Source organism: Strix aluco, chromosome 6, assembly GCF_031877795.1.
Source record: "Strix aluco isolate bStrAlu1 chromosome 6, bStrAlu1.hap1, whole genome shotgun sequence".
Lineage (NCBI taxonomy): Eukaryota > Metazoa > Chordata > Aves > Strigiformes > Strigidae > Strix > Strix aluco.
In genome coordinates this window covers 2,672,612-2,691,702 of record NC_133936.1, presented here as the reverse complement: position 1 = coordinate 2,691,702, position 19,091 = coordinate 2,672,612, and the positions used below count along the sequence as shown (strand labels likewise).

At 41.9% G+C, this 19,091-nt stretch overlaps 1 protein-coding gene across 1 annotated transcript; it reads left to right on the top strand.

Annotated features, from left to right (window-relative positions):
• The first annotated feature begins 3,945 nt into the window (after positions 1–3,945).
• On the top strand, positions 3,946–17,967 carry TNFAIP6 (TNF alpha induced protein 6). The gene is made up of 6 exons (XM_074828220.1): positions 3,946–4,098; positions 10,311–10,448; positions 11,788–11,949; positions 14,069–14,297; positions 15,353–15,393; positions 16,878–17,967. The coding sequence occupies exons 1-6, from the start codon at positions 4,005–4,007 to the stop codon at positions 17,039–17,041; spliced, it is 828 nt and encodes a 275-aa protein (XP_074684321.1). The 5' UTR covers positions 3,946–4,004; the 3' UTR covers positions 17,042–17,967.
• Positions 17,968–19,091: the final 1,124 nt, after the last annotated feature.

Genomic DNA, 19,091 nt, shown 5'->3' with positions numbered 1-19,091 from the left:
GGATAGGATAGGATAGGATAGGATAGGATAGGATAGGATAGGATAGGATGGGATGGGATGATATTGTTGTTGGGCTAACTTTTTCCTTTCTTTAGGTTAAATAGCTCTTCTTCCATTCTCAGGTTTCCCATGATGTAAATTCAGTCAGTGTAGTCATACTCCCTCCTTTCACATCAATAATTTTGGTTTTTTTCTCTTAAGAAAAACTTAGCCTTAATTCTTTCACTATCTCTTTTCCTGCACTCCTTTTTTTCACAAGTAATTTTTTCTGAATGAGATTACTGTTTCTTGCAAAAAAAATCCCAGAGAAAGACCTTTCACTGCACGCCTTTCCATTTAAATACATCGTTCTTGGTATCATTCTCAAAGCTATAAACAATATAATTGTAATATATTCTATATCACTGATACTAATATATGAATCTTAAAGTACAAAAGCTATAAATATTTTCACCATTTTCATTAATTTGTATATAGAAGAAAAATTAAAAGTTTAACTGCTTAATATTTAAATTAATGGAAAAGAGATTTGTGACCCACATACACTAGTGTTATTTTTAAGAAATTCCATCCTTCTCAGTGGTTCATCCATTAAGCTACTGGATTGTTTTTTCTCTCTGTCATTGCAATTAGTCTTATATCTCTGCGGTCTTCACACCAGTTTGAGAACTACCAAATTAGGAGTTCACTTTGAATGATAGTCCAAACCAGACAGTAACTTTCAAACAGTATTTCTTAACATATGTATGTATGGAAAGAGTTAAGGAAAGTCGTTGTTGTCGTATTCCCCCCCCCCCCCCCCCCCCCCCCAATTTGTCTGGGATATAATTAAATGTGAAAAACTTGGAAGAAAACTTAAGCAAATACTGTCAGATGAATGTCTCGAAGTGCCCACGTACAGCTGTGGAATATCTTCTTGTTGGTGAGAGGTTCTGCTAGGATTTGCAGATGAAAACTTTCCTTTCCAGCTCACTTGGGAGACAGATGTATAGTACTGAATGTGTTATTTTTTTGACACTGCAAGTTTCACAGACTTGTGCCTAGGCTGAATCTGGAGCATCTGTCGCATGTTAATGCAACACAATAGCAAGCAGTAAGTTGTTTCCTCAGGTATCAAAATATTCACCATACCCAGTTACTCTTCACTGTAAAATATGTACTGAACCCTGTAGAGCTTTTATTACTGGCCACAAAGATGAAGTTTATTCATTTGAGGGGTTATTCAGAGGATATTATAATAGACCTCTGAATCCTGACTTCAAGACCGGATGACTTCTCGTCACCCCTTACAGCCTCAGTTATTCTGTGATTCTGTGATTCATAAGCCATTGTATTTCTTTGGACTTACTAACAGATAGCCTTGTTCCTCCAGGGAGGTATGTATTTGTTCAAAAAATCAAGAGATGCTGTCAGATACTGTCATTATTAGAACTGTTTGCTACTTTATGTCCTTTATTTATTAAGTCGCTTTTTCTAACTGAGGCCTTTCACCGTTAACAGTTAACTTCAATTAAAAAATATTTTTTTATTCATTATTGCATGAGTGTCTTTCTCAAGAATTTCAGTGTGATAGTCTATTACAAATCGTCTCCCAGTTGGTACGTGCTCCTTGCTTTTATGAGTTAGTCACTATTAACACATTTTTGTCATCTTGTGGGATTGGCACCCACCAATTCCCTGTGGCGTGGACATCTGGCTCTGATAGAAGATCATTAAGCTATCAACTCATGTTGCTATATCACCCAGAGGGATTTGCATGGGATGGTAGAGAGAAAAGGCGTCCTGTGCGGAGACAGACATCCACATCATACTTCTTTCAGAAGGAGAAATCTTTGCATCAGCCTAAGAGAATTCTCTTCATCTGAATCAGTAATTTGTCTTTTTAGATTACCAGTGAATGATATTGCTGTTGAATTTTCACTTTCCTTTGGTTTCCGTTCCTTCCCTCATGCCTCTATTGTTTCTAGTTTCCCAGAAGATACCATGACTGTGTTACAACTGCAAACCAAAGGCCAAGTGCCAATCTCCTTCAGCTAATGAGAAATGAATGCTCGAGAGCAACGCACTCAGCACTGTCTCCTCCATTCACCACCCCCCAAAGTTTATACTGCCATCTTCACACCTCATACCCCAGGTAACCTCAGACATGTCTTGGGTACTAATGTTTAGAAAGCAACAGACTTCTCCCAATATGCTTTCACAGAATAATGTTGAATTAGGTCTCGTTCAAAAAGCTTGGACTCTTATCTGTTGGGCATTAAAGTCAAAAACAAGTACAATTAAAGCACCAATCCTCAAATCTAGAAAGAAGAAACAGAGCAGGGCTCCTACCTGTATGCAGTGAGAGAAGCCTCTGGAGTGCTTTCTTGTTTTGCTGGCAGAGGAGCTGTAAAGTGTGGTGGGACGATCAGCGTGGTAGAGACTGGGGAACAAACCAGCAGGCAGTAGCCCTGGTCCCAGCATCCCGCTCTGTGGTAGCTCACGAGCACGGCAGGAAAGAGGACAACAAGCTGAGCCCTGAATGTCCCAGGCTGGTCGGAGGGAGCCAGTGGGCTGTCATCGGCTTTCTGGGATAGCGGAGTGGCAAGTCCCAGTGTCAGGCCTTGACATCAGAATGCACGTGAGCTTTCTCAAGAGTGAGAATATTTAGGTTGTACACCCACTGCTGCACGCCGAAGGTTCAAACTCGAAGGGGTAAGGCATGGGTGTGCACAAGAGGAATGGCCATGGAGGGGAACTTCATTGGAGTTCTCCCAATTTTTTGGAAGAAAAAGGTTTGCTCTCACCAGTGAGTGCTGCAGAGTTGCAGGTCAAAACACTGGTGTTTTGGGGGAAGGTGTCTTGCTAACTCAGGGGAAAGGCTGGCTCTCAACTCCGTTTCCCAACAGCTCTCCCCCTCAGCATCAGCCTGGGTTGTAGCGGGGAGGAATATGTGTGTGTGTCTGTGTACACTATGTAGCTAGGCGTCATCACTTCATCTTAAGAGTGGAGTGATGAAGAGTATCTTCCTCATTGGTACAAGTCATCTATGCAAAATATTTTTGAGTAGGCACAGACTCCTCCACCCTTTCCTTTTTATTTAATTTGATTGTGTCCACGGTCATGAGCACATCTTTTACTATAGCTCCTGACTCAGAAGTTACAAATGTTATCAGAACTGGAGAGCAGAGTCTTCCAACGGCTGCTCAGGAGTGTGGAGCACCAGACCATTTTCCATACTCTCATCCTTCCCCCTTTCTACTCTCCCACTCATCCACACGGAGCAGCTGCAGTATTCACTTTCAGCCAGAAGGGAAGACAAGCAGACAGCTGTCACGCTATGAATCAGATTTTAAACTGTGGTTTGGAGGGGAAGATTTTAGCTTTATTTCCCACTTGCAGAACAAAGAGCATCTGTTTTTGACACTTGCAGTTTTATGCAGATCTGAGAGTTTGCCTTGCAATTACAGATTCCATGTAGGGAAACCGAATTCAAGTAGCAAATGCACAATATTCTCCTTACATTTTTTCATTGATTAAGTCACTGTGAAATTAAAACCAAATTATATACAAAAAGAACAGAATGTTTAAATGAGAATGAGAGGTTGTATGTGTGATTCTTTTCGATCCTGTAAATAATGTGACTAGAAACACTGTAGGCAGATAGATTGGTTATTAGTTTTATTGTTTTATGGAATTTGAAGACAGTGAGTGCTGAAGAATGAACAGACTTTGGCTTGAAAAATGTTCATGTGTGCTGCAGTAGTGAGGGATAGAATGGTTTCTTGGACACACTGAGAATCAAGAGAGCCAAAAGTGAGTCACATGGACGACTGCAGACATCACATTTAATTGTGTAATAATACTACAGCAAGTACAATTGGAGCAGGCTTGCTGACCTCACAGCTGAAAGCACTATTTAAGATCTGGCTACCAGATGTTCCAATAGGATCTAGCCAGCTGCTAGCAGAGGTTACCCTGAGTGTTTTAACAGGGAATATTTACAGCCTAATAGTTCAGAAGAGATGATTGCACTAATTTTCTTTTCTGCCCTGCTGTGGGACAAGGCTCAAGCATGGGGATTCAAGGACGGAGTGCTGCATAACTCTATTTGGTTAGGTAAGAAATATTTTAATCATGAATGTTTTGCTGCAAAAGTCACTGTGTTTGTCTAATGATATAAAGATGAGCACCTAACAATACAAAATTGAGCCATGCATTACGATTAGCAAAATCCTGTATTTTATCTGTGTAGTGACTGTGAGTTTTGTCCTTATAAGCTTACTATTTTTACCATTTCTCTGAAGTGCAGGAAAAAGTAGTTATGGAATATTTCATCTGAATGTATTTTCCTACAGCATGAGGTAAAGTGAAAACACCGTTAAGTAACAGTTGCTTCTAATGAAGGAAAACGAGTATGAAAAGAAGCATTTGCCAAAGGAATGAATTACTTTCTGCATGAACATACTTCAGATGCCTGGGGTCCTACATATGAAACTAAATGATCTGGAAATAATAGCGATAATATTTCCTAGGTTTCTACGAAAGTACAGAAATGTATATGTTTTAGCAGTTGGTTTGTTCACATCATTAAACAGTGGAGAGAAGATTTTGAAAAGGCTATAGAAAATGCTGTGGGAATAGTTTCTTATACCTCAAGTGGATTTAAATAGTTCTTTTATAGATTTTTATAATCATCTAATACAACAGAAAAACATATTCAAAATATAGTCACATAAAGGATGCCAAAACAAACATGCACTGAGTGGTCCATTTGATACACAAATGCTTACAAACTCCTTTATGCTCTCTAGAATGTTGTGTATTTCTTTAAGGATTTGAAGGCATTCCTGTAGCCAGTACACAGTTCTGGTGTGCTCAGATGTTTCACGAGGGACTGGGGACACGCTCCATTAGCTGGTGCAGCAACCACGTGACTCCAGTCCCTTCTCAGAGGACCATGTAAACTAACAGGAACATAAACGAGAAGGAGAAGCGATCTATATTGTTTTCCGTTTGACTGCACATTTTTAATGACTTCTCTTTCCTTCTAAACTTGGAAGATGCCTGCTGTGTCTCATGGTTGCTGGAGGTGCTCAGGCTGGGGAGAGCTCCAAGGGAGGACAGCTTGGCAGCATCACACACCACCTCAGGTGGCTGCTGTTCAAAAAAAAAAAGGATGACAGAGGAGAGGTTTGTGTGAGAAACAAGCAAAGTCTGTATTCTTGGCTGGAATAACAGTAAGGAGACACAGAAGATAAGTAGGGCTGAGGCTGTGTTAAGCCCTGATAGTGGGGGCAGAGCAGTTGAATTTGAGACAGGCTGTGATGGGTGTTCTCCTATAGAAGGGATGTGGTCAGAGGTGAGGCCGGACGAGGCCCCCTGGGTGACAGGGAAGAGAGCTGAGGCACACACCATGCCACTTGTGCTCCTGGACAGAGAATGGATCCTGGGTGCTTTATTTGTAAATACAGACTGCTGCAACCAGCCACCTTGTTGTAGCCTTTAGGGGCTTCTGCAACATAAATGTGAATTTAGGATAGCAGCGGTCATTTAAGCAGTTTTATGAATTGAAGTCAATTTGAAGAAAAAAATTCTAATTCTTTAAAACGAAGAAACAGAGTGTTAACTGGAATGCGTAATAAAATTATATTTTGCTGCACCTTTAGCATTTACCATGAGAGTAAATAAAAATAAACTATGGGGTAAAAAAGGATGACTTGCTCTAAATAAACAAGCATGTGCAAAATCTGGAAGCACAGTGTGCAACTTTGAAATAACCACTCTGCCTTCTTATCTCCAGGACTCTTTTGAAGCTCCTTTAGAAATGCACCATCTAGTGTAACTACGGCAACAAAATTATTGAAACAACCCACAAAATGCAGTTCATTGAATTACCAGTGGAATTCACTGACATTATATATCAATGAAGAAAGATTTGGCAAAATCACAGCCATCCAATTTATGCATCTTTTATCTAAAAAACCCCAAACAACTGTAACTTGAACAGTAAAAGAAGTAATCCCAATCTCATACTCATTATGCACAAGCATTAAAGCAAGCCCTTGAATAAAACCTAGGAATGTGCAGTGACATCTGAGCTTTGCTTATCTCCTCTTCTTCTGGTAAAGCACTATCAAGACCAAATTAAAAATAGAGTTCTCCATTTTAGCTTTCTTCCTTGAAATATCATTAACAGAAATATAAAATCTTGAATTACTGGCTTCTACCTTTTTTCTCATTACAAAACATCTTTTGTTTTCTCAGTAAGCACACAGTCCTGCTGCAGCTGACTCTATCACCTTCCTATTAACGTCTTTCTTGTGTGAATGGAGTTTTATGGTTGCTCATTTTTTGACACAAGCACATTATAACCGAAGGTTTATTGTGAACTGATGAGAGGATTGGGGCCGTCTTGCCCAGATATGCTCATGCGCTTATTTGAGTTCCAGTTCTTAGTGCCACGAAGTAGGTTTCTGGGAACAGCTGCTGCACTCTTTGTGTTGAGAATTTCAACCCTGTTCACACACCATGTGTCAGTGCAGCTTAGGGGCTAAACCTGCTCTGAGGATGGAGTACTCTGAATGTGACCCTGTGCGTTAGCAGAGGCCCCTGATGGTAACTCTACATGGCCATCCTCTGCTTAAAAGTTAAACATTTCCTTTTATTTAGCATTTTGTATTTGTGTCATGCATATTGAGGGTACTTTATTAGGCCAAATTTCATGCTTGTTGTGTTTGTGCAGAAGAGATTGGCTACATCTTACCATCTTCTACTGCTGTGCGTGAGTAGAGGGTCACTGCCCCTGCAGGATCCTGCTGTCTCTGGACTTCCATGAGAGGTTTTAAGAAACGTGAGTTGGAAGAAACATGTCCTGTCAGTCGTGTAACCCACAGCCTTTTGAGTAAGAGACAAAGAAGAAAAGTGAGTGGAGAAATCCCTGAGAGAACAGTCCCAATATGCAGGTTTGCAGGCAAAGAAAGAAAGAACTTTGCTGAAAGTTCTCACTGTTGTCCAGGAAGAGGAGATGTCAGGCAGGTCAGATAGAGAGAGCAGCCTTCAGGCTGAATCCTCCATCGGAGAAGATGCTCAGCTGAGGCTGGGACACGTTGTACTCTGTAGTGCTGACCCTGTGGTGTATGAACGGTATGTGTTTACAGTGCTAGGCACGCGCTTGTGCTCCCAAGTAAAAACCAAATTTCATGCAGGTTTATCTACACAGCCGTGATATCGCCTCCGTAAAGACTCATAGTCATTTGTGTGTGTGTGTGTCCATGTATGACTGTGAATATGTGTAGGTATGTATATACATAAACATGTAAATGTAGATTAATAGTTAATAAGTACAATGCTTTGACCTAGGTCTGGTTTTGCTGATGCAGTTTATCTTTCTGCACAGCCCCTAATCTAATTAAGAAGGAGGGGAAAAAAATGCCGGTGAAAGATCTGATCAGTTAATTAGGATATACTGTTAGGGAATAGTGTATCATTAAACTGTGACACACTGAGCCAGCGTCACATCTCAAAGCTGGGTGGACTACACACGTGTGTGGTCTATCTTTGCAAAGGCTCCTTTTGTCATGTTACAAAGGAGTAACGGGGATACAGATTGGTGATTGGTCTCAGCAGGGTAACACCACCCACCGAGACCTTGCACGAAGGGTCAGTGGTGCTGCTGTTGGTAGAGCAGCCCTCGCAGAAACTGTGAAGAGCAGATCTTTCCAGCAATATTCTGAAAAACGTGATGCCTGTCCATAGTGACATTTTAGCCTCAATAGGTGGGGGTAGATACCTTTTGGGGGATAAGATTTGAAAACAATATTGCCAGGTGAAAAAGTCAGGAGAACAACTAGAAGTGATATGTTTTTACTGTCAGCTCCAAGAGTGATGAGTCCAAGCAGTGGCGATTGTATCGTGGCTTTTATCAGCAATAGCGTGGCCAGCAGGGACAGGGAAGGGATCTTATCCCTGAACTCGGCACTGGTGAGGCCGCCCCTCGATGACTGGGTTCAGTTTTGGGCCCCTCACTCCAAAAAGGCCATTGAATGAATTGAGCGTGTCCAGAGAAGGGCAACGGAGCTGGTGCAGGGTCTGGAGCACAGGTCTGATGGGGAGCGGCTGAGGGAACTGGGGGGGTTTAGTGTGGAGAAGAGGAGGCTGAGGGGAGACCTCATCGCCCTCTACAACTCCCTGACAGGAGGGTGCAGAGAGGGGGGATGAGTCTCTTGAACCAAGGAACAAGCGCCAGGACAAGAGGGAATGGCCTCAAGCTGCGCCAGGGCAGGGTCAGACTGGCTCTTAGGAAGTATTTCTTTGCAGAAGGGGTTGTTGGGCGTTGGAATGGGCTGCCCAGGGCAGGGGGGGAGTCCCCATCCCTGGAGGGGTTGAAGAGTCGGGTTAACCCAGCACTGAGGGATCTGGTGGAGTTGAGAATGGTCAGTGTGAGGTTAATTGTTGGACTGGAGGATCTTCAAGGGCTTTTCCAACCTTGATGATTCTGTGGTGATTCCCCCCAAATCCCTGGAGGTACATGCAGCAGCAGTTCCAGGGAAGGAACAGGGTGGGTCTTGCACAGGTACAGAGCTGGGGGGGCTTTTACCAGCAAAGATCACTGATCATAAGCTTTAAGATTCCTCTTGCTTTGTCTGTGACTGGTCACCTTTGCAAAGGCGACAAACCGTAAAATTCAGCTGCCCCTTACTCTTTGAGTCGGCATAGGTGGGGCAGCTCAGCTAATCCCAAGGACTACAGTCTGTGTTTTTTGATTCAGCTTTCAGTTCACTTCCCTGTGAGCTGCAGTGATCAATAATGTCAACTCCAGGTTGTCCCCTGAGTGTGCGGTGAGGCTAAATGGTGTGCTGGATTCTGTAGTACTCAGATTTTCAATTTGTGCATACGGAATCTAATACAGTCATCATGTTAAGAAGCAGTGAGCAGATTTATCAGGTTCGACGTGATAGACTACTGAGTGAAAAATAATATTTCCTATGAATAAATTTCTAATTAAAATAGACTTTAAAATATACAGCATGCCATTATTCCACAGCTGTTAGTTGTTATGACTCTTCTTTGCAATGGAACTGGTTTCTTCAGAAAGATTTTCCACAGGATATATGTTATCCCATGCCCATGCCAGTGACATTCCCAGGGATGTTACAGAAAGCGGCCCTCAGTCTTCTCAGACTCTTGCCAGCAATATAATTTACTTCACTGGGCGTGAGGCCAGTGACCATGGGTCCAAAAACACCATTGGCAAAGGTCGTTCTGTATCTAATAAGGGATCACCACAATTCAGTGGTGACCATGTTTTTTTAAAAAATACCCTAACCTAGCCAAAACTACTGACTCGGAGTATGTCCCTAGAAAAGACATTCTTTTTTTTCCCCCATGGTACAAATAACTACTGTGAAAAATGTTTCCTGTTTTGTGTCTTTTTTCAGTCTTGTTGACTAGTGATAGCTACAGACAGCCATTTCTCTCAGATTATACTAAATATAAGAAAGATCTAAACAAAAACGCCATTCAGATTACATATGCAGATTGGTTCTGAGACAGATTTCCTTACATATGGCATCAGACAAGTGCAACATGAAAAGATTATAAAACTTGTAGTAGTACTGCCAGTTTCTAGGTTTCCCTGGAAAGCTGCTTTATATTGTACTTGCAACAGCAAAGAAAAAAATCATGAAGAAAGTGTATTAATCTTCTGTGCAGCAAAAATGTCAGCCAGCAATTGTTCTGGTCCTGCCCTTGGTGACACAAGCTCAGATATTTTTATTTCACATTTTTATTCCTTTTAATTTCTACCTCTCCTCTATCCAAGTAGCTCTGATTTAACTTCTCTGGAGATTCAAAACAAAGCTCTGATTCATCTTACAAAGGCACTTGCAACATCCAAAAGTATGCTGTGATAGCAATCCAGAAGGAGCTTCCCCTGAGTCAGGATACACGGAACTAGTGATGCTGACACCAGCCGATCGTTCCCATAACTACTGCCTTCTGAGTAGTCCTAGGGGAGTCCTTCCCTCCGTTTGTTGATTTTCTGTTGTTCAAAAACTCACCAAGTTCTGACTAGCTCTGTTGTTTAAAACCTCTCCCAAACAAAAACATACCTTTGGGTTGCAAAAACATAACATTGGGTTGAGAGAGATGTATTATCCTGGCACTTTCCAAGTGCGACAGCTACTAGCTGAACATTTTGTTTCTCTTCTCACCTGGATAGTAACCCGAAGTGCAGGTCTTGGGGAAACTGCTGGAGGTGGTGAGAGCACCCCGGAAGGCAGGGCAGCGGAGATACAATGCTGAAATCATTTATTGCTTTGGTCCCACAGAACGAGCAGCTGGAGTGTATCACAGGGAGTCACGCTCTGGGAAGTACCAGCTCACCTACGCGGAAGCAAAAGCTGTCTGTGAATACGAGGGAGGACATCTAGCCACGTATCAGCAGCTGGAGGCGGCGAGAAAAATAGGTTTGAAAAAAATCATGGCCATTTGCTTTTCACAGCGCTCATTCATCATGTTGCCAGTCGTGTATTTTCATGAATGTTATGAACTCTGCGACCGAGAGACTTGTAAACTCCCTGGAGTTTTGCCCAAGTTTCATGCAGTTTCCCCTCTTGGTAACAGAGCGTGACTGCACTACCTACAGAGCTGTCAGGGATAACATCTGCATGCAGGGTGATGCATCCCCCTGAGCTCTGGGTGCAGCACAGTACTAAAACCAGCAACACCCAGTGGAGAGCCGGCTGGCTGAGCTGGGAAGCAACGGTACCTCCCCAGCTACAGACCTGGGGGCAGCTGGGTGCTGTGGACGAGGGCGTTTTATCCCCAGGGAGCTTCTACAGTAAAGGTTCATCGTTATGGTTCATATCATCAGTCAAGGTGTTTTCCTAATGTTTATTCCAGCCCTATTTGCTCTGAGAGAGAGTAGCGTGCTTGCAGTGAAAAGCAGAGCTGAGTGAGGGCTCTACTGTATTTCGATTTGATTCCTAATAAGAAACACTTAATTCATTCAGAGCATTAGGGAAACAATGGAAAATACCCTCCACTCTAGAAATTTGCAGGCTATGCTGTTGAGTCAGATGCTGGCTTTCAGCACCAGCACACATGTAAAAAGGGTACTTTTGTCTCTTCTGAGTAGCTCATAGTCCTAGGACACCACAAATATGTTCCAGTTCGTCTCGGTGAAAGCATCAAATCGGTCTCTACCAGACAGTGAATAACATTGCATTCTTTGGCTATTGTTTTTAAGTTCTCAGCCACAAAATGCATTAACAGGATCTTTTTGTTTAGCAAGAAATACTTGAGGCTTTTCAGGTATTTAAATTTAAATTGGAAGTATTTTAAGTAAATACTCAGTTTTCTTAGCTGTCTCCTGTATGTAGTACTTTATTCATTCTCAGAACTTAATGTTGCAAACTTGAGATACAATTGAGTAAGCTTTTGTGACTTGAAGAGGGGGACAAAGAACACACTTTTATAAGTCATCCAGTATATAATTTGGTTACAAATGCTGGTACAGCACTTAAAACTCACTACTTGGGAAACTATATAGTCCATCTGCATTTGACTTTTGTTTTCAGATGAAGAACCAATAATCGTATTGTGGAGAACACAATGCAATTTTATATTCTGTGCTTAAAATTATCCTCTCAAAGTACCGTTCTCTCCTGTAGTTCAATTTCTGTCAGGCCAGTTACACCCATGTCATTGATCAGCTGGAGTAAGACTTTACTTTGTTGAATAAAAAGCAGTTTCTTGCCTAGGATTGATTTATCACATCTATGTCTCATTTTCTCCCTGTTGCAGGTTTCCATGTGTGCGCTGCTGGCTGGATGGCAAAGGGCAGAGTCGGTTATCCCATCGTAAAAGCTGGAGCCAACTGTGGCTTTGGAAAAACTGGTATTGTTGATTATGGGATTCGCCTCAACAGAAGCGAGAGATGGGATGCCTACTGCTACAACCCTAACGGTGTGTTTAAAAACAACCCATTGCTCTTTGGGTCTAAGACGATGACTACACGCCACGCTATCCGGCTGCACAAAGGCACCCAGGCTCTGAATGAGTCAGCTTCAATACCATAAATATGCTGTCGGAGAAGGGGAGTGTATTGATACATATTTATTTGGAGTCTCCTTGCACCAAGCCCCCTCTGCTGTTACCTACAGCTGATCTGGCTCGCTCAGAGCTCAGTGTCTCTGCGCTGCATTGTACTATATATAACTGGGCCTAAGCAAAGTCCTTTCAGAAACTAAAAATGTAACAATATGCTGTTGTTGATTCAAAAGGTAAGTAGTATTTCCAGCGTGACGTGCAAATGTTTTGTATAAGAGCGTTTACATTTAGCCTACAATTTCATTTAAATAACTAATCTGAGGTGTTTAACATGGGAACTATTTTCCAGATATTTTGCCTGTAAACAGGCTGAATTTAGTGCTAACCCTTATTCCTTCTTTCCTGTGCCTGAGACAGAACAACTTTTGAAAATGTGTGCCATGTCTGGGACCCAACACCTGACAGATCCAGCTCCCGGCAGTGCCTCATACGTGTGTGTGTGTGTGTGTGTGCGCGCGCGTGTGTGTGGAGCCATATGGAGAAAAGCAGATCTCCGAAGCAGATCTGGAGACACGGTTCAAACACGACTGACAAGACTTCACCAGATACGGGATATCTCTCCATTCCCCTCCGTTCGCTACGCTGCAGATGACTGAAATACTGACACAGCCGCTGTTTCAGTTTAGCTTGGTATCACTTTGTGTAGCAGGGGAGACAGAAAAAGTAGGCAGCAACACAAAAAGCAAAGCTTAACTTCGTGTGTTGTTTGACTCTCCTGCTACTCCGAGTGTACTACCCTGCCTGGCAGAGCCAAAAGCTGGAGTTGTCTGTGACGTCTGTCCAGCTGTGCACATTTTGTTTGTGCTCACAGGGCTTGAGCTTGTTTACGTTAGCGGGGCAGTTGTTAATCAAATAGCTCTGCGGGGTGGGGGACATTCACAGATGTTCAGCATAGAAGGAGAGCTGAGAGAGACTACTGCATTCGTTATTACTGCGTATAAACTGTCAGCCCGACTTTCTCCTTTGTCAGCCTTCTCCGCTGAGCTGAGAGGTAGTTACTTTCCAAATGCACTGTTTGGTTAGGGGACAAAAGGAAAGCAGAACTGCCAACACTCAGCAGATGCTTGAGCCTCTCCCATTAAAAGGATATATATTCATGCTTGCTGGACGCTGCTGCAAAGCTGTCTGTTTGCAGGTGGCAGACAAGTAGCCTGGGGGAGCAAGGATAAATCTTTGATTGAACTGACCCTATGCTCTTCTCTAGGATGCTGAAGATGCCGAGGAACTTGTGGAAATGTTTGCATGTTTGAAATGTACATCAGGGTTAATCACACGCTCCAGCTTAAGGCTCCTAACTCACATGCTCTAAACCACCCTTAGGAAGTACCTCCCTCTCCCCCAGGTCTGAACTTGGGGAACTATGACACATCCTAAGATCAGTCAGCGTGAGGTCCCCAGTTTGGTTGGTCCTGCAGTCAGGGAGCTGTTAAAGTTCAAATGGCTGCTGAATCAACGAGTGGGTTTTGTGCCGAAGGAGACATTCCAAAGGGAGCGAAGAGCCGCAGCAACAACAGGAGTACAACGCCATGTATGTGATCACTAGCCTTTACAGGTTTTTTTGTAGAAGACACACTTCCAAGAGGTTTTTGAAGGAGAAAGGATGCAACTGAATGCCAGGGTGACTTGCAAGTACAGCTGTAAAGCTTACAGCTTGACATAGCCAGAAACCCCAAACGCCTTTTACATAAAACACTTCACTCTGGCCCAAAGTCCACTGAAGTCAGGGAAAGCTTTTCCTCCGAACTCAGTGAGTTTTGGATCATGCCTCTTGTTTCCAAAATATCTGCTCTCAAAAGCTCGGAATGACTGACATTTCTTGTGAATGCAGAGTGCTTAAATATATAAAAAGTTGCATCACGCTGGGTGTTCCTATGTGATTTTCTACAGGTCTGCTGGGTCAAAGTGCACAAAGATTTAAACCATAGCCATATCCAGAATGAATACTTAAACTCTGATGTTTTTGCTTTTCTCTTAGCAAAAGAATGTGGTGGAGTCTTCACAGATTCAAAACATGTTTTCAAGTCACCAGGCTACCCAAATGAGTATGAAAATGATCAAATTTGCTACTGGCATATAAGAGTAAAGTATGGACAACGTATTCATCTACAGTTTCTAGAGTTTGATGTTGAAGACGACATTGCTTGTATGGCTGATTTCTTGGAAATCTATGATAGCTATGATGATATCAATGGCTTTGTGGGCAGGTAAAGCAATTCCAGCTTTAATATGCAAATAACCAAATGATTTGATTTTTTCCCCTGAGCATTACTTCAGAAGAACACTGTATTTACCTTACCCAGTTAGCACCTCTGATATGCCCATAATACTTGTAGCAATAGTACCTGACTCCTCTTTCCTGGCAATTTATTTTTACTGTCATTAACACAGAAAACACAGAGAATTGGGCTTTGCCCTTCTCTGCCTTGTTAAATTACATGAAAGAAAGCTGCAAGACTTTTTAGTTAGCTCCTTGTCTTAATTCTCTATTATTTTACAGGAAGAACTCCTAGCAATCTCAAACAGTGTTCTGTATCTGGCTTAATTGAAAGGAGGGAAGTGGGGTGTTAAACTGTTAGCAAAAACCTATTTCGTTTAAATTACTATTCGCTATAGAAGTATTTTCTAACAGTACCAGAACAGAACAAGTTTATACATCATCTGTCTTACTAGATTTAGTTTCCCTCTTTGCTTAATTCCCACTTTCTTTTCTTCAGTGTCATATTTTTGCATGTCATATTTTGGTATGAAGTACCTCAATTTTCCAGAACAAAAAAACCCCCAGAAAATGTGATAAAAAACACTTCCCAATTCCTGCCACTTTTCACATCCTCTCTATAAATCAAGTGTAGCAAAGCAAGGATATAGTCCATTTGTTTTGCCTTTACGCATAATTTTAAATGTTTTTCTTAACAATGTTCCTCCTTTCTTAGCCTTGGGCCATTTTTCTTTTCCTTAACGCCTTGTTAAATCGCTCTTTTTCTTGTTTTGCATAATTTACTTCCTGCATGTATTGAAAAATGTCTCCTGTATTTCCCCGTCCCCTAAACCTTACCATAATGACAAAAACCCTTTACGCAACTGTGTTAACATATAGAGGAGAATTATATATACTGAATACCTGCAACCAATTTCCCCCACAAGCCACAGCTCCAAAGGAGAGTACGGCCCGAAAGCCACCGTTCAGTGCGGGTCCCCATATAGCAGGGCTATGGCAGATTTACTGTGTTGTTTAGTCATGACCATTTATATTTTTTTCCAGGTTTTGTGGAGACGAATTGCCAGATGATATCATTAGCACAGGTAACATATTTGCACTCTTTATGGTAAAAAAAAATAATCAGCCCAAATCACCTTTTGTCCCTACTTTCTAATAATGTTGAACATGTCCAAAGACACAATGTCTGCTTCATGGCGAGCACGTCATACACTGCTATTCAAAACTGCCAGCATGCTCTTTCATCAATGCAATGACTTCTAAACAAATGTAAGAGAAAAAAAAATTCTAGTTAGAAGATGACCAGGGTGCATCCTGCTGGCCTTATGGAGGTAGTACACCTGAAGGAGTTTTCATCCCGCAGATCTGTAATCGTAACCGAGCCTTACCCGTGTGCACAATCTTCATGCACTAATTTTTCCCATTTCCAGAGCAAGAATCGCAAGACCCCTTCCAAAGCTGGTTATAGACATTATTCTGTGTGAATGTTTAAACAGCAGGTCAGGGTCTGATTGGGTGTAAATCAAAGGCGCTTTTACCTCTCTTTGCTCAAGCGTCGGAAAGTGGCCGGAGCGCAGACGTCACACGGGCTGCCCATGCGAGGAAGTAGCCTTGTTCCCTGGGACAGTCTGTGAGCAAACTCACCTCACCATGCTCCAGCCCCCAGCTGTACTCAGCAGAAAAAGAACAGAAGAGTTACAAATCCTATGAGGAGCGATTGAAAGAGCTGGGACTGTTTAGCTTGAGGAGGAGAAGGCTGAGGGGAGACCTCATCACTCTCTACAGCTCCCTGAAAGGACATTGTAGAGAGGTTGGTGCTGGTCTCGTCTCACAGGTAATTAGCGATAGAACAAGGAGGAATGGCTTTAAACTGCAACAGGGGAGGTTTAGACTGGACATGAGGAAAAAATTTTTCACAGAAAGAGTGGTCAGGCAGTGGAATAGGCTGCCCAGGGAGGGGGTGGAGTCACCTTCCCTGGATGTGTTTAAGGGTCGTTTAGATGAGATGTTGGGGGATGTGGCGTAGGGGAGAACTTTGTAGAGTAGGTGATGGTTGGACTCGATGATCCCAAGGGTCTTTTCCAACCTGAATGATTCTGTGATTCTGTGATTTGTGCCATCCCTGATCTCCCAGTTTACACGGGCCTGGCAGAGATGAGCAGAGGACATTCACGGGACAGTGATGTAGCAACCTCACCCCCGTGTCACCTAGAGATCCCTGAGGCTCTATGCAACATGCATCTCACACACAAAGCGTGACATTTCAGAGGTAGAGTGAAGCAGCACTTTAAAGAATGGGAAATGCTATGCAGAAAGCACTGGGCACAGCAAAACTTTATCAACCTCTGGGCTCTGCAAACAAAGAACATGGATGAAAATCTGCCTGATTTTCCATGTGGCTAACGAACTGCAATCCTCCCAGGCCACAGCTCAGAAGTAGACAGACTAGGTGGATTGCTCTAAAGATCCCAGAAGCAAGCAAGAAAGAGCACTTTAAAAATAACTCTGAAACATCCCATTTTTATGCCACCCGAAAACATAACCTTTGTTTTTCTTTTTCTTGTCCCAGGCAATGTTATGACCTTGAAGTTTTTGACAGATGCCTCAGTGACTGCTGGTGGTTTTCAAATTAGGTATATTACTATGGACATGCCTTCAAAGTCAAGTGATGGAAAGAATACAACATCCCAAGCAAAACCAAACTTCTTATCTGGAAAATTTGGTATTATGTGAGCAGAGTAACGAGACACACTCATTAAGAAACACGTTTTAGAATGCAATTCAGATATCTGTTTCTTCAGAAAAGACATTTTCTTCATATTTTTCTTTTTATTTTCTGCTTTTATATAAGTTTTGTTAATAAAGTATACTAGGAAATAAATTATAAAATATACTTACATGAATAATAGAAGACTATTTTTAGACTACAAGTACTGTAAAAACCTGAAGAATTCATTGTTACCAAAGATTTTAAAATTATTTTTCTATATAAACTGCTCCTTCTCCTCATTTCTTGCACCGTTTGAACAAACTTTTTGTGTGACTGTTTCAATTATTTTAAAATTTAATATGCTGTTCTCTCCTTATTTTCCTTGATTTCCACATATTTATTTTTTAGATTGTTACTTTGTTTCTTCCTGTTCTTTACACATTTCTTTTGATTAGCTCGTTTCCCTCAACTCAAAAAGCCTTTAAAGTAAGCTTATTTTTAAGATACATAAATTCATCTTTAATAAATTCATTCATTACATCATTCACGTAATTCTCTGAAGTCAGAAGATTTGGAAGCAGCATGAACAGCAGGGGATCAATTATATTATCGTCATAATTTTGTTGTGAGATCAGAAACTACTCAATGAATTTTGTCAGGGTTTCCTCATCCAGAGAAGAGATGTGCAAGTCTTTTCACTTCTCTGATTTCACATAGTAAAGAATCAAATGAAAGACTTGGTAATTATAATAAAACTGGAGAGATGAAGCATTAGAAGAAATTGCTAAACGAGTACCAGCAAATCTGCTCAGAAGATACTGTCAAGAAGCTGTATTTTGTTTACATGGGTTTTATGGAGACCGTACAATTTTATATTGATGAACATAAATCATTCTCCATGTTTTTAACTTGTTCCAGTCTGAAGCAGCATTAAAGCTACCTCTGTTTGAATCATGTCCCGAGTTTTCAATAATTATTTTTATTTCTTGAGAACTTTTCAGACTTTGAAACATTTTTCTTGATTTAAAGCAGTAAATAAGTTTTAAGAGTCTCTTTCTTTCGCTCTGCATGTTTTCTTGACCCCAGATCTGCTGAAGTCTAATGCCCACTGACAATCTTCCTGTGCATTATATTTTTGTTTGGAGCATTGCGAATTCCTCAGAAAGCGTTTTGCACAGGAGGAGGAGGAGGGTCTTAAGCTAATCAGACCCATCTTTGCTGTATTTATTCTAATTCTTTGTTCTTTAAATTTATTTAACCTTTCAGGTTTTATTGTTGTAATTTCACTAGGAATATAATCCTGCTTTCTGGCTGTACTGGAGAACAGTGTTGCAGCTAGCACTGCAGCTTCTCTCCCTGTCATTTCCAACACTTTATTCCTGCTTTATGTGAGTGCCGGGAACCAAAGTTCGTATCACTACATTTAATTGTATCAAGCTGCACCTAAAATCCACTGGTGCTTTTTAATCCTGCCACCTGGTGGCCTGAGTAACTGTTCACATCCTCCTGTTATAAAACATTCCAGTTCTCCAAGGTCAGCAAAAATGTTTGTTAATAAGGAAAATGCATGAAAAGAACTGGTAACATTTTGTTTATGACCTAGGGTGGGTTTTTGTTGGTTTTGGTGTTTTTTTAAATGTTTAATTGAGAAGCAACAGGTCTTGAACTGATATGGACCAGAACCAAGGGGTGTACAGGAAATATCTGTCTCTCTGGAAACCCCCACGGAGCCAGGGGGGTAACGCTGTTTGGGGAAGAGTTTCCTTCCAGAACAGGCACTCTTGCTAAGCACTCCAGCACCACTGCGAAGCCTCGCGGGTGACTAAGACAGACTCAGCCATTAATGTGACTGCTCAGGCCTCTATCCCTGAGAAACAGCGTTTCTCCACACTTCGGATTTGCAGCTGCTGCTGTTACTTCATATTACACCCACAAACGTAAGCCACACATCTGCCCCTTGTCCCCCTCAGTGCCTTTACCCCACAGTGGGATATACTGTGCACAGGTAAGTGCTAACATCTCCCACCCGGAGATGCTGGCGGTGGGTGTCGGGCAGCGCTTGGTGCTGCAGCC

Bases quoted from the DNA above. Each gene is read 5' to 3' on its own strand.
- TNFAIP6 (XM_074828220.1), top strand. From the start codon at position 4,005: ATGATTGCACTAATTTTCTTTTCTGCCCTGCTGTGGGACAAGGCTCAA. The intron at 4,099-10,310 runs GTAAGAAATATT...TTGGTCCCACAG, and splicing joins GCATAACTCTATTTGGTTAG to AACGAGCAGCTGGAGTGTAT. The intron at 15,394-16,877 runs GTAACATATTTG...TTCTTGTCCCAG, and splicing joins AGATGATATCATTAGCACAG to GCAATGTTATGACCTTGAAG.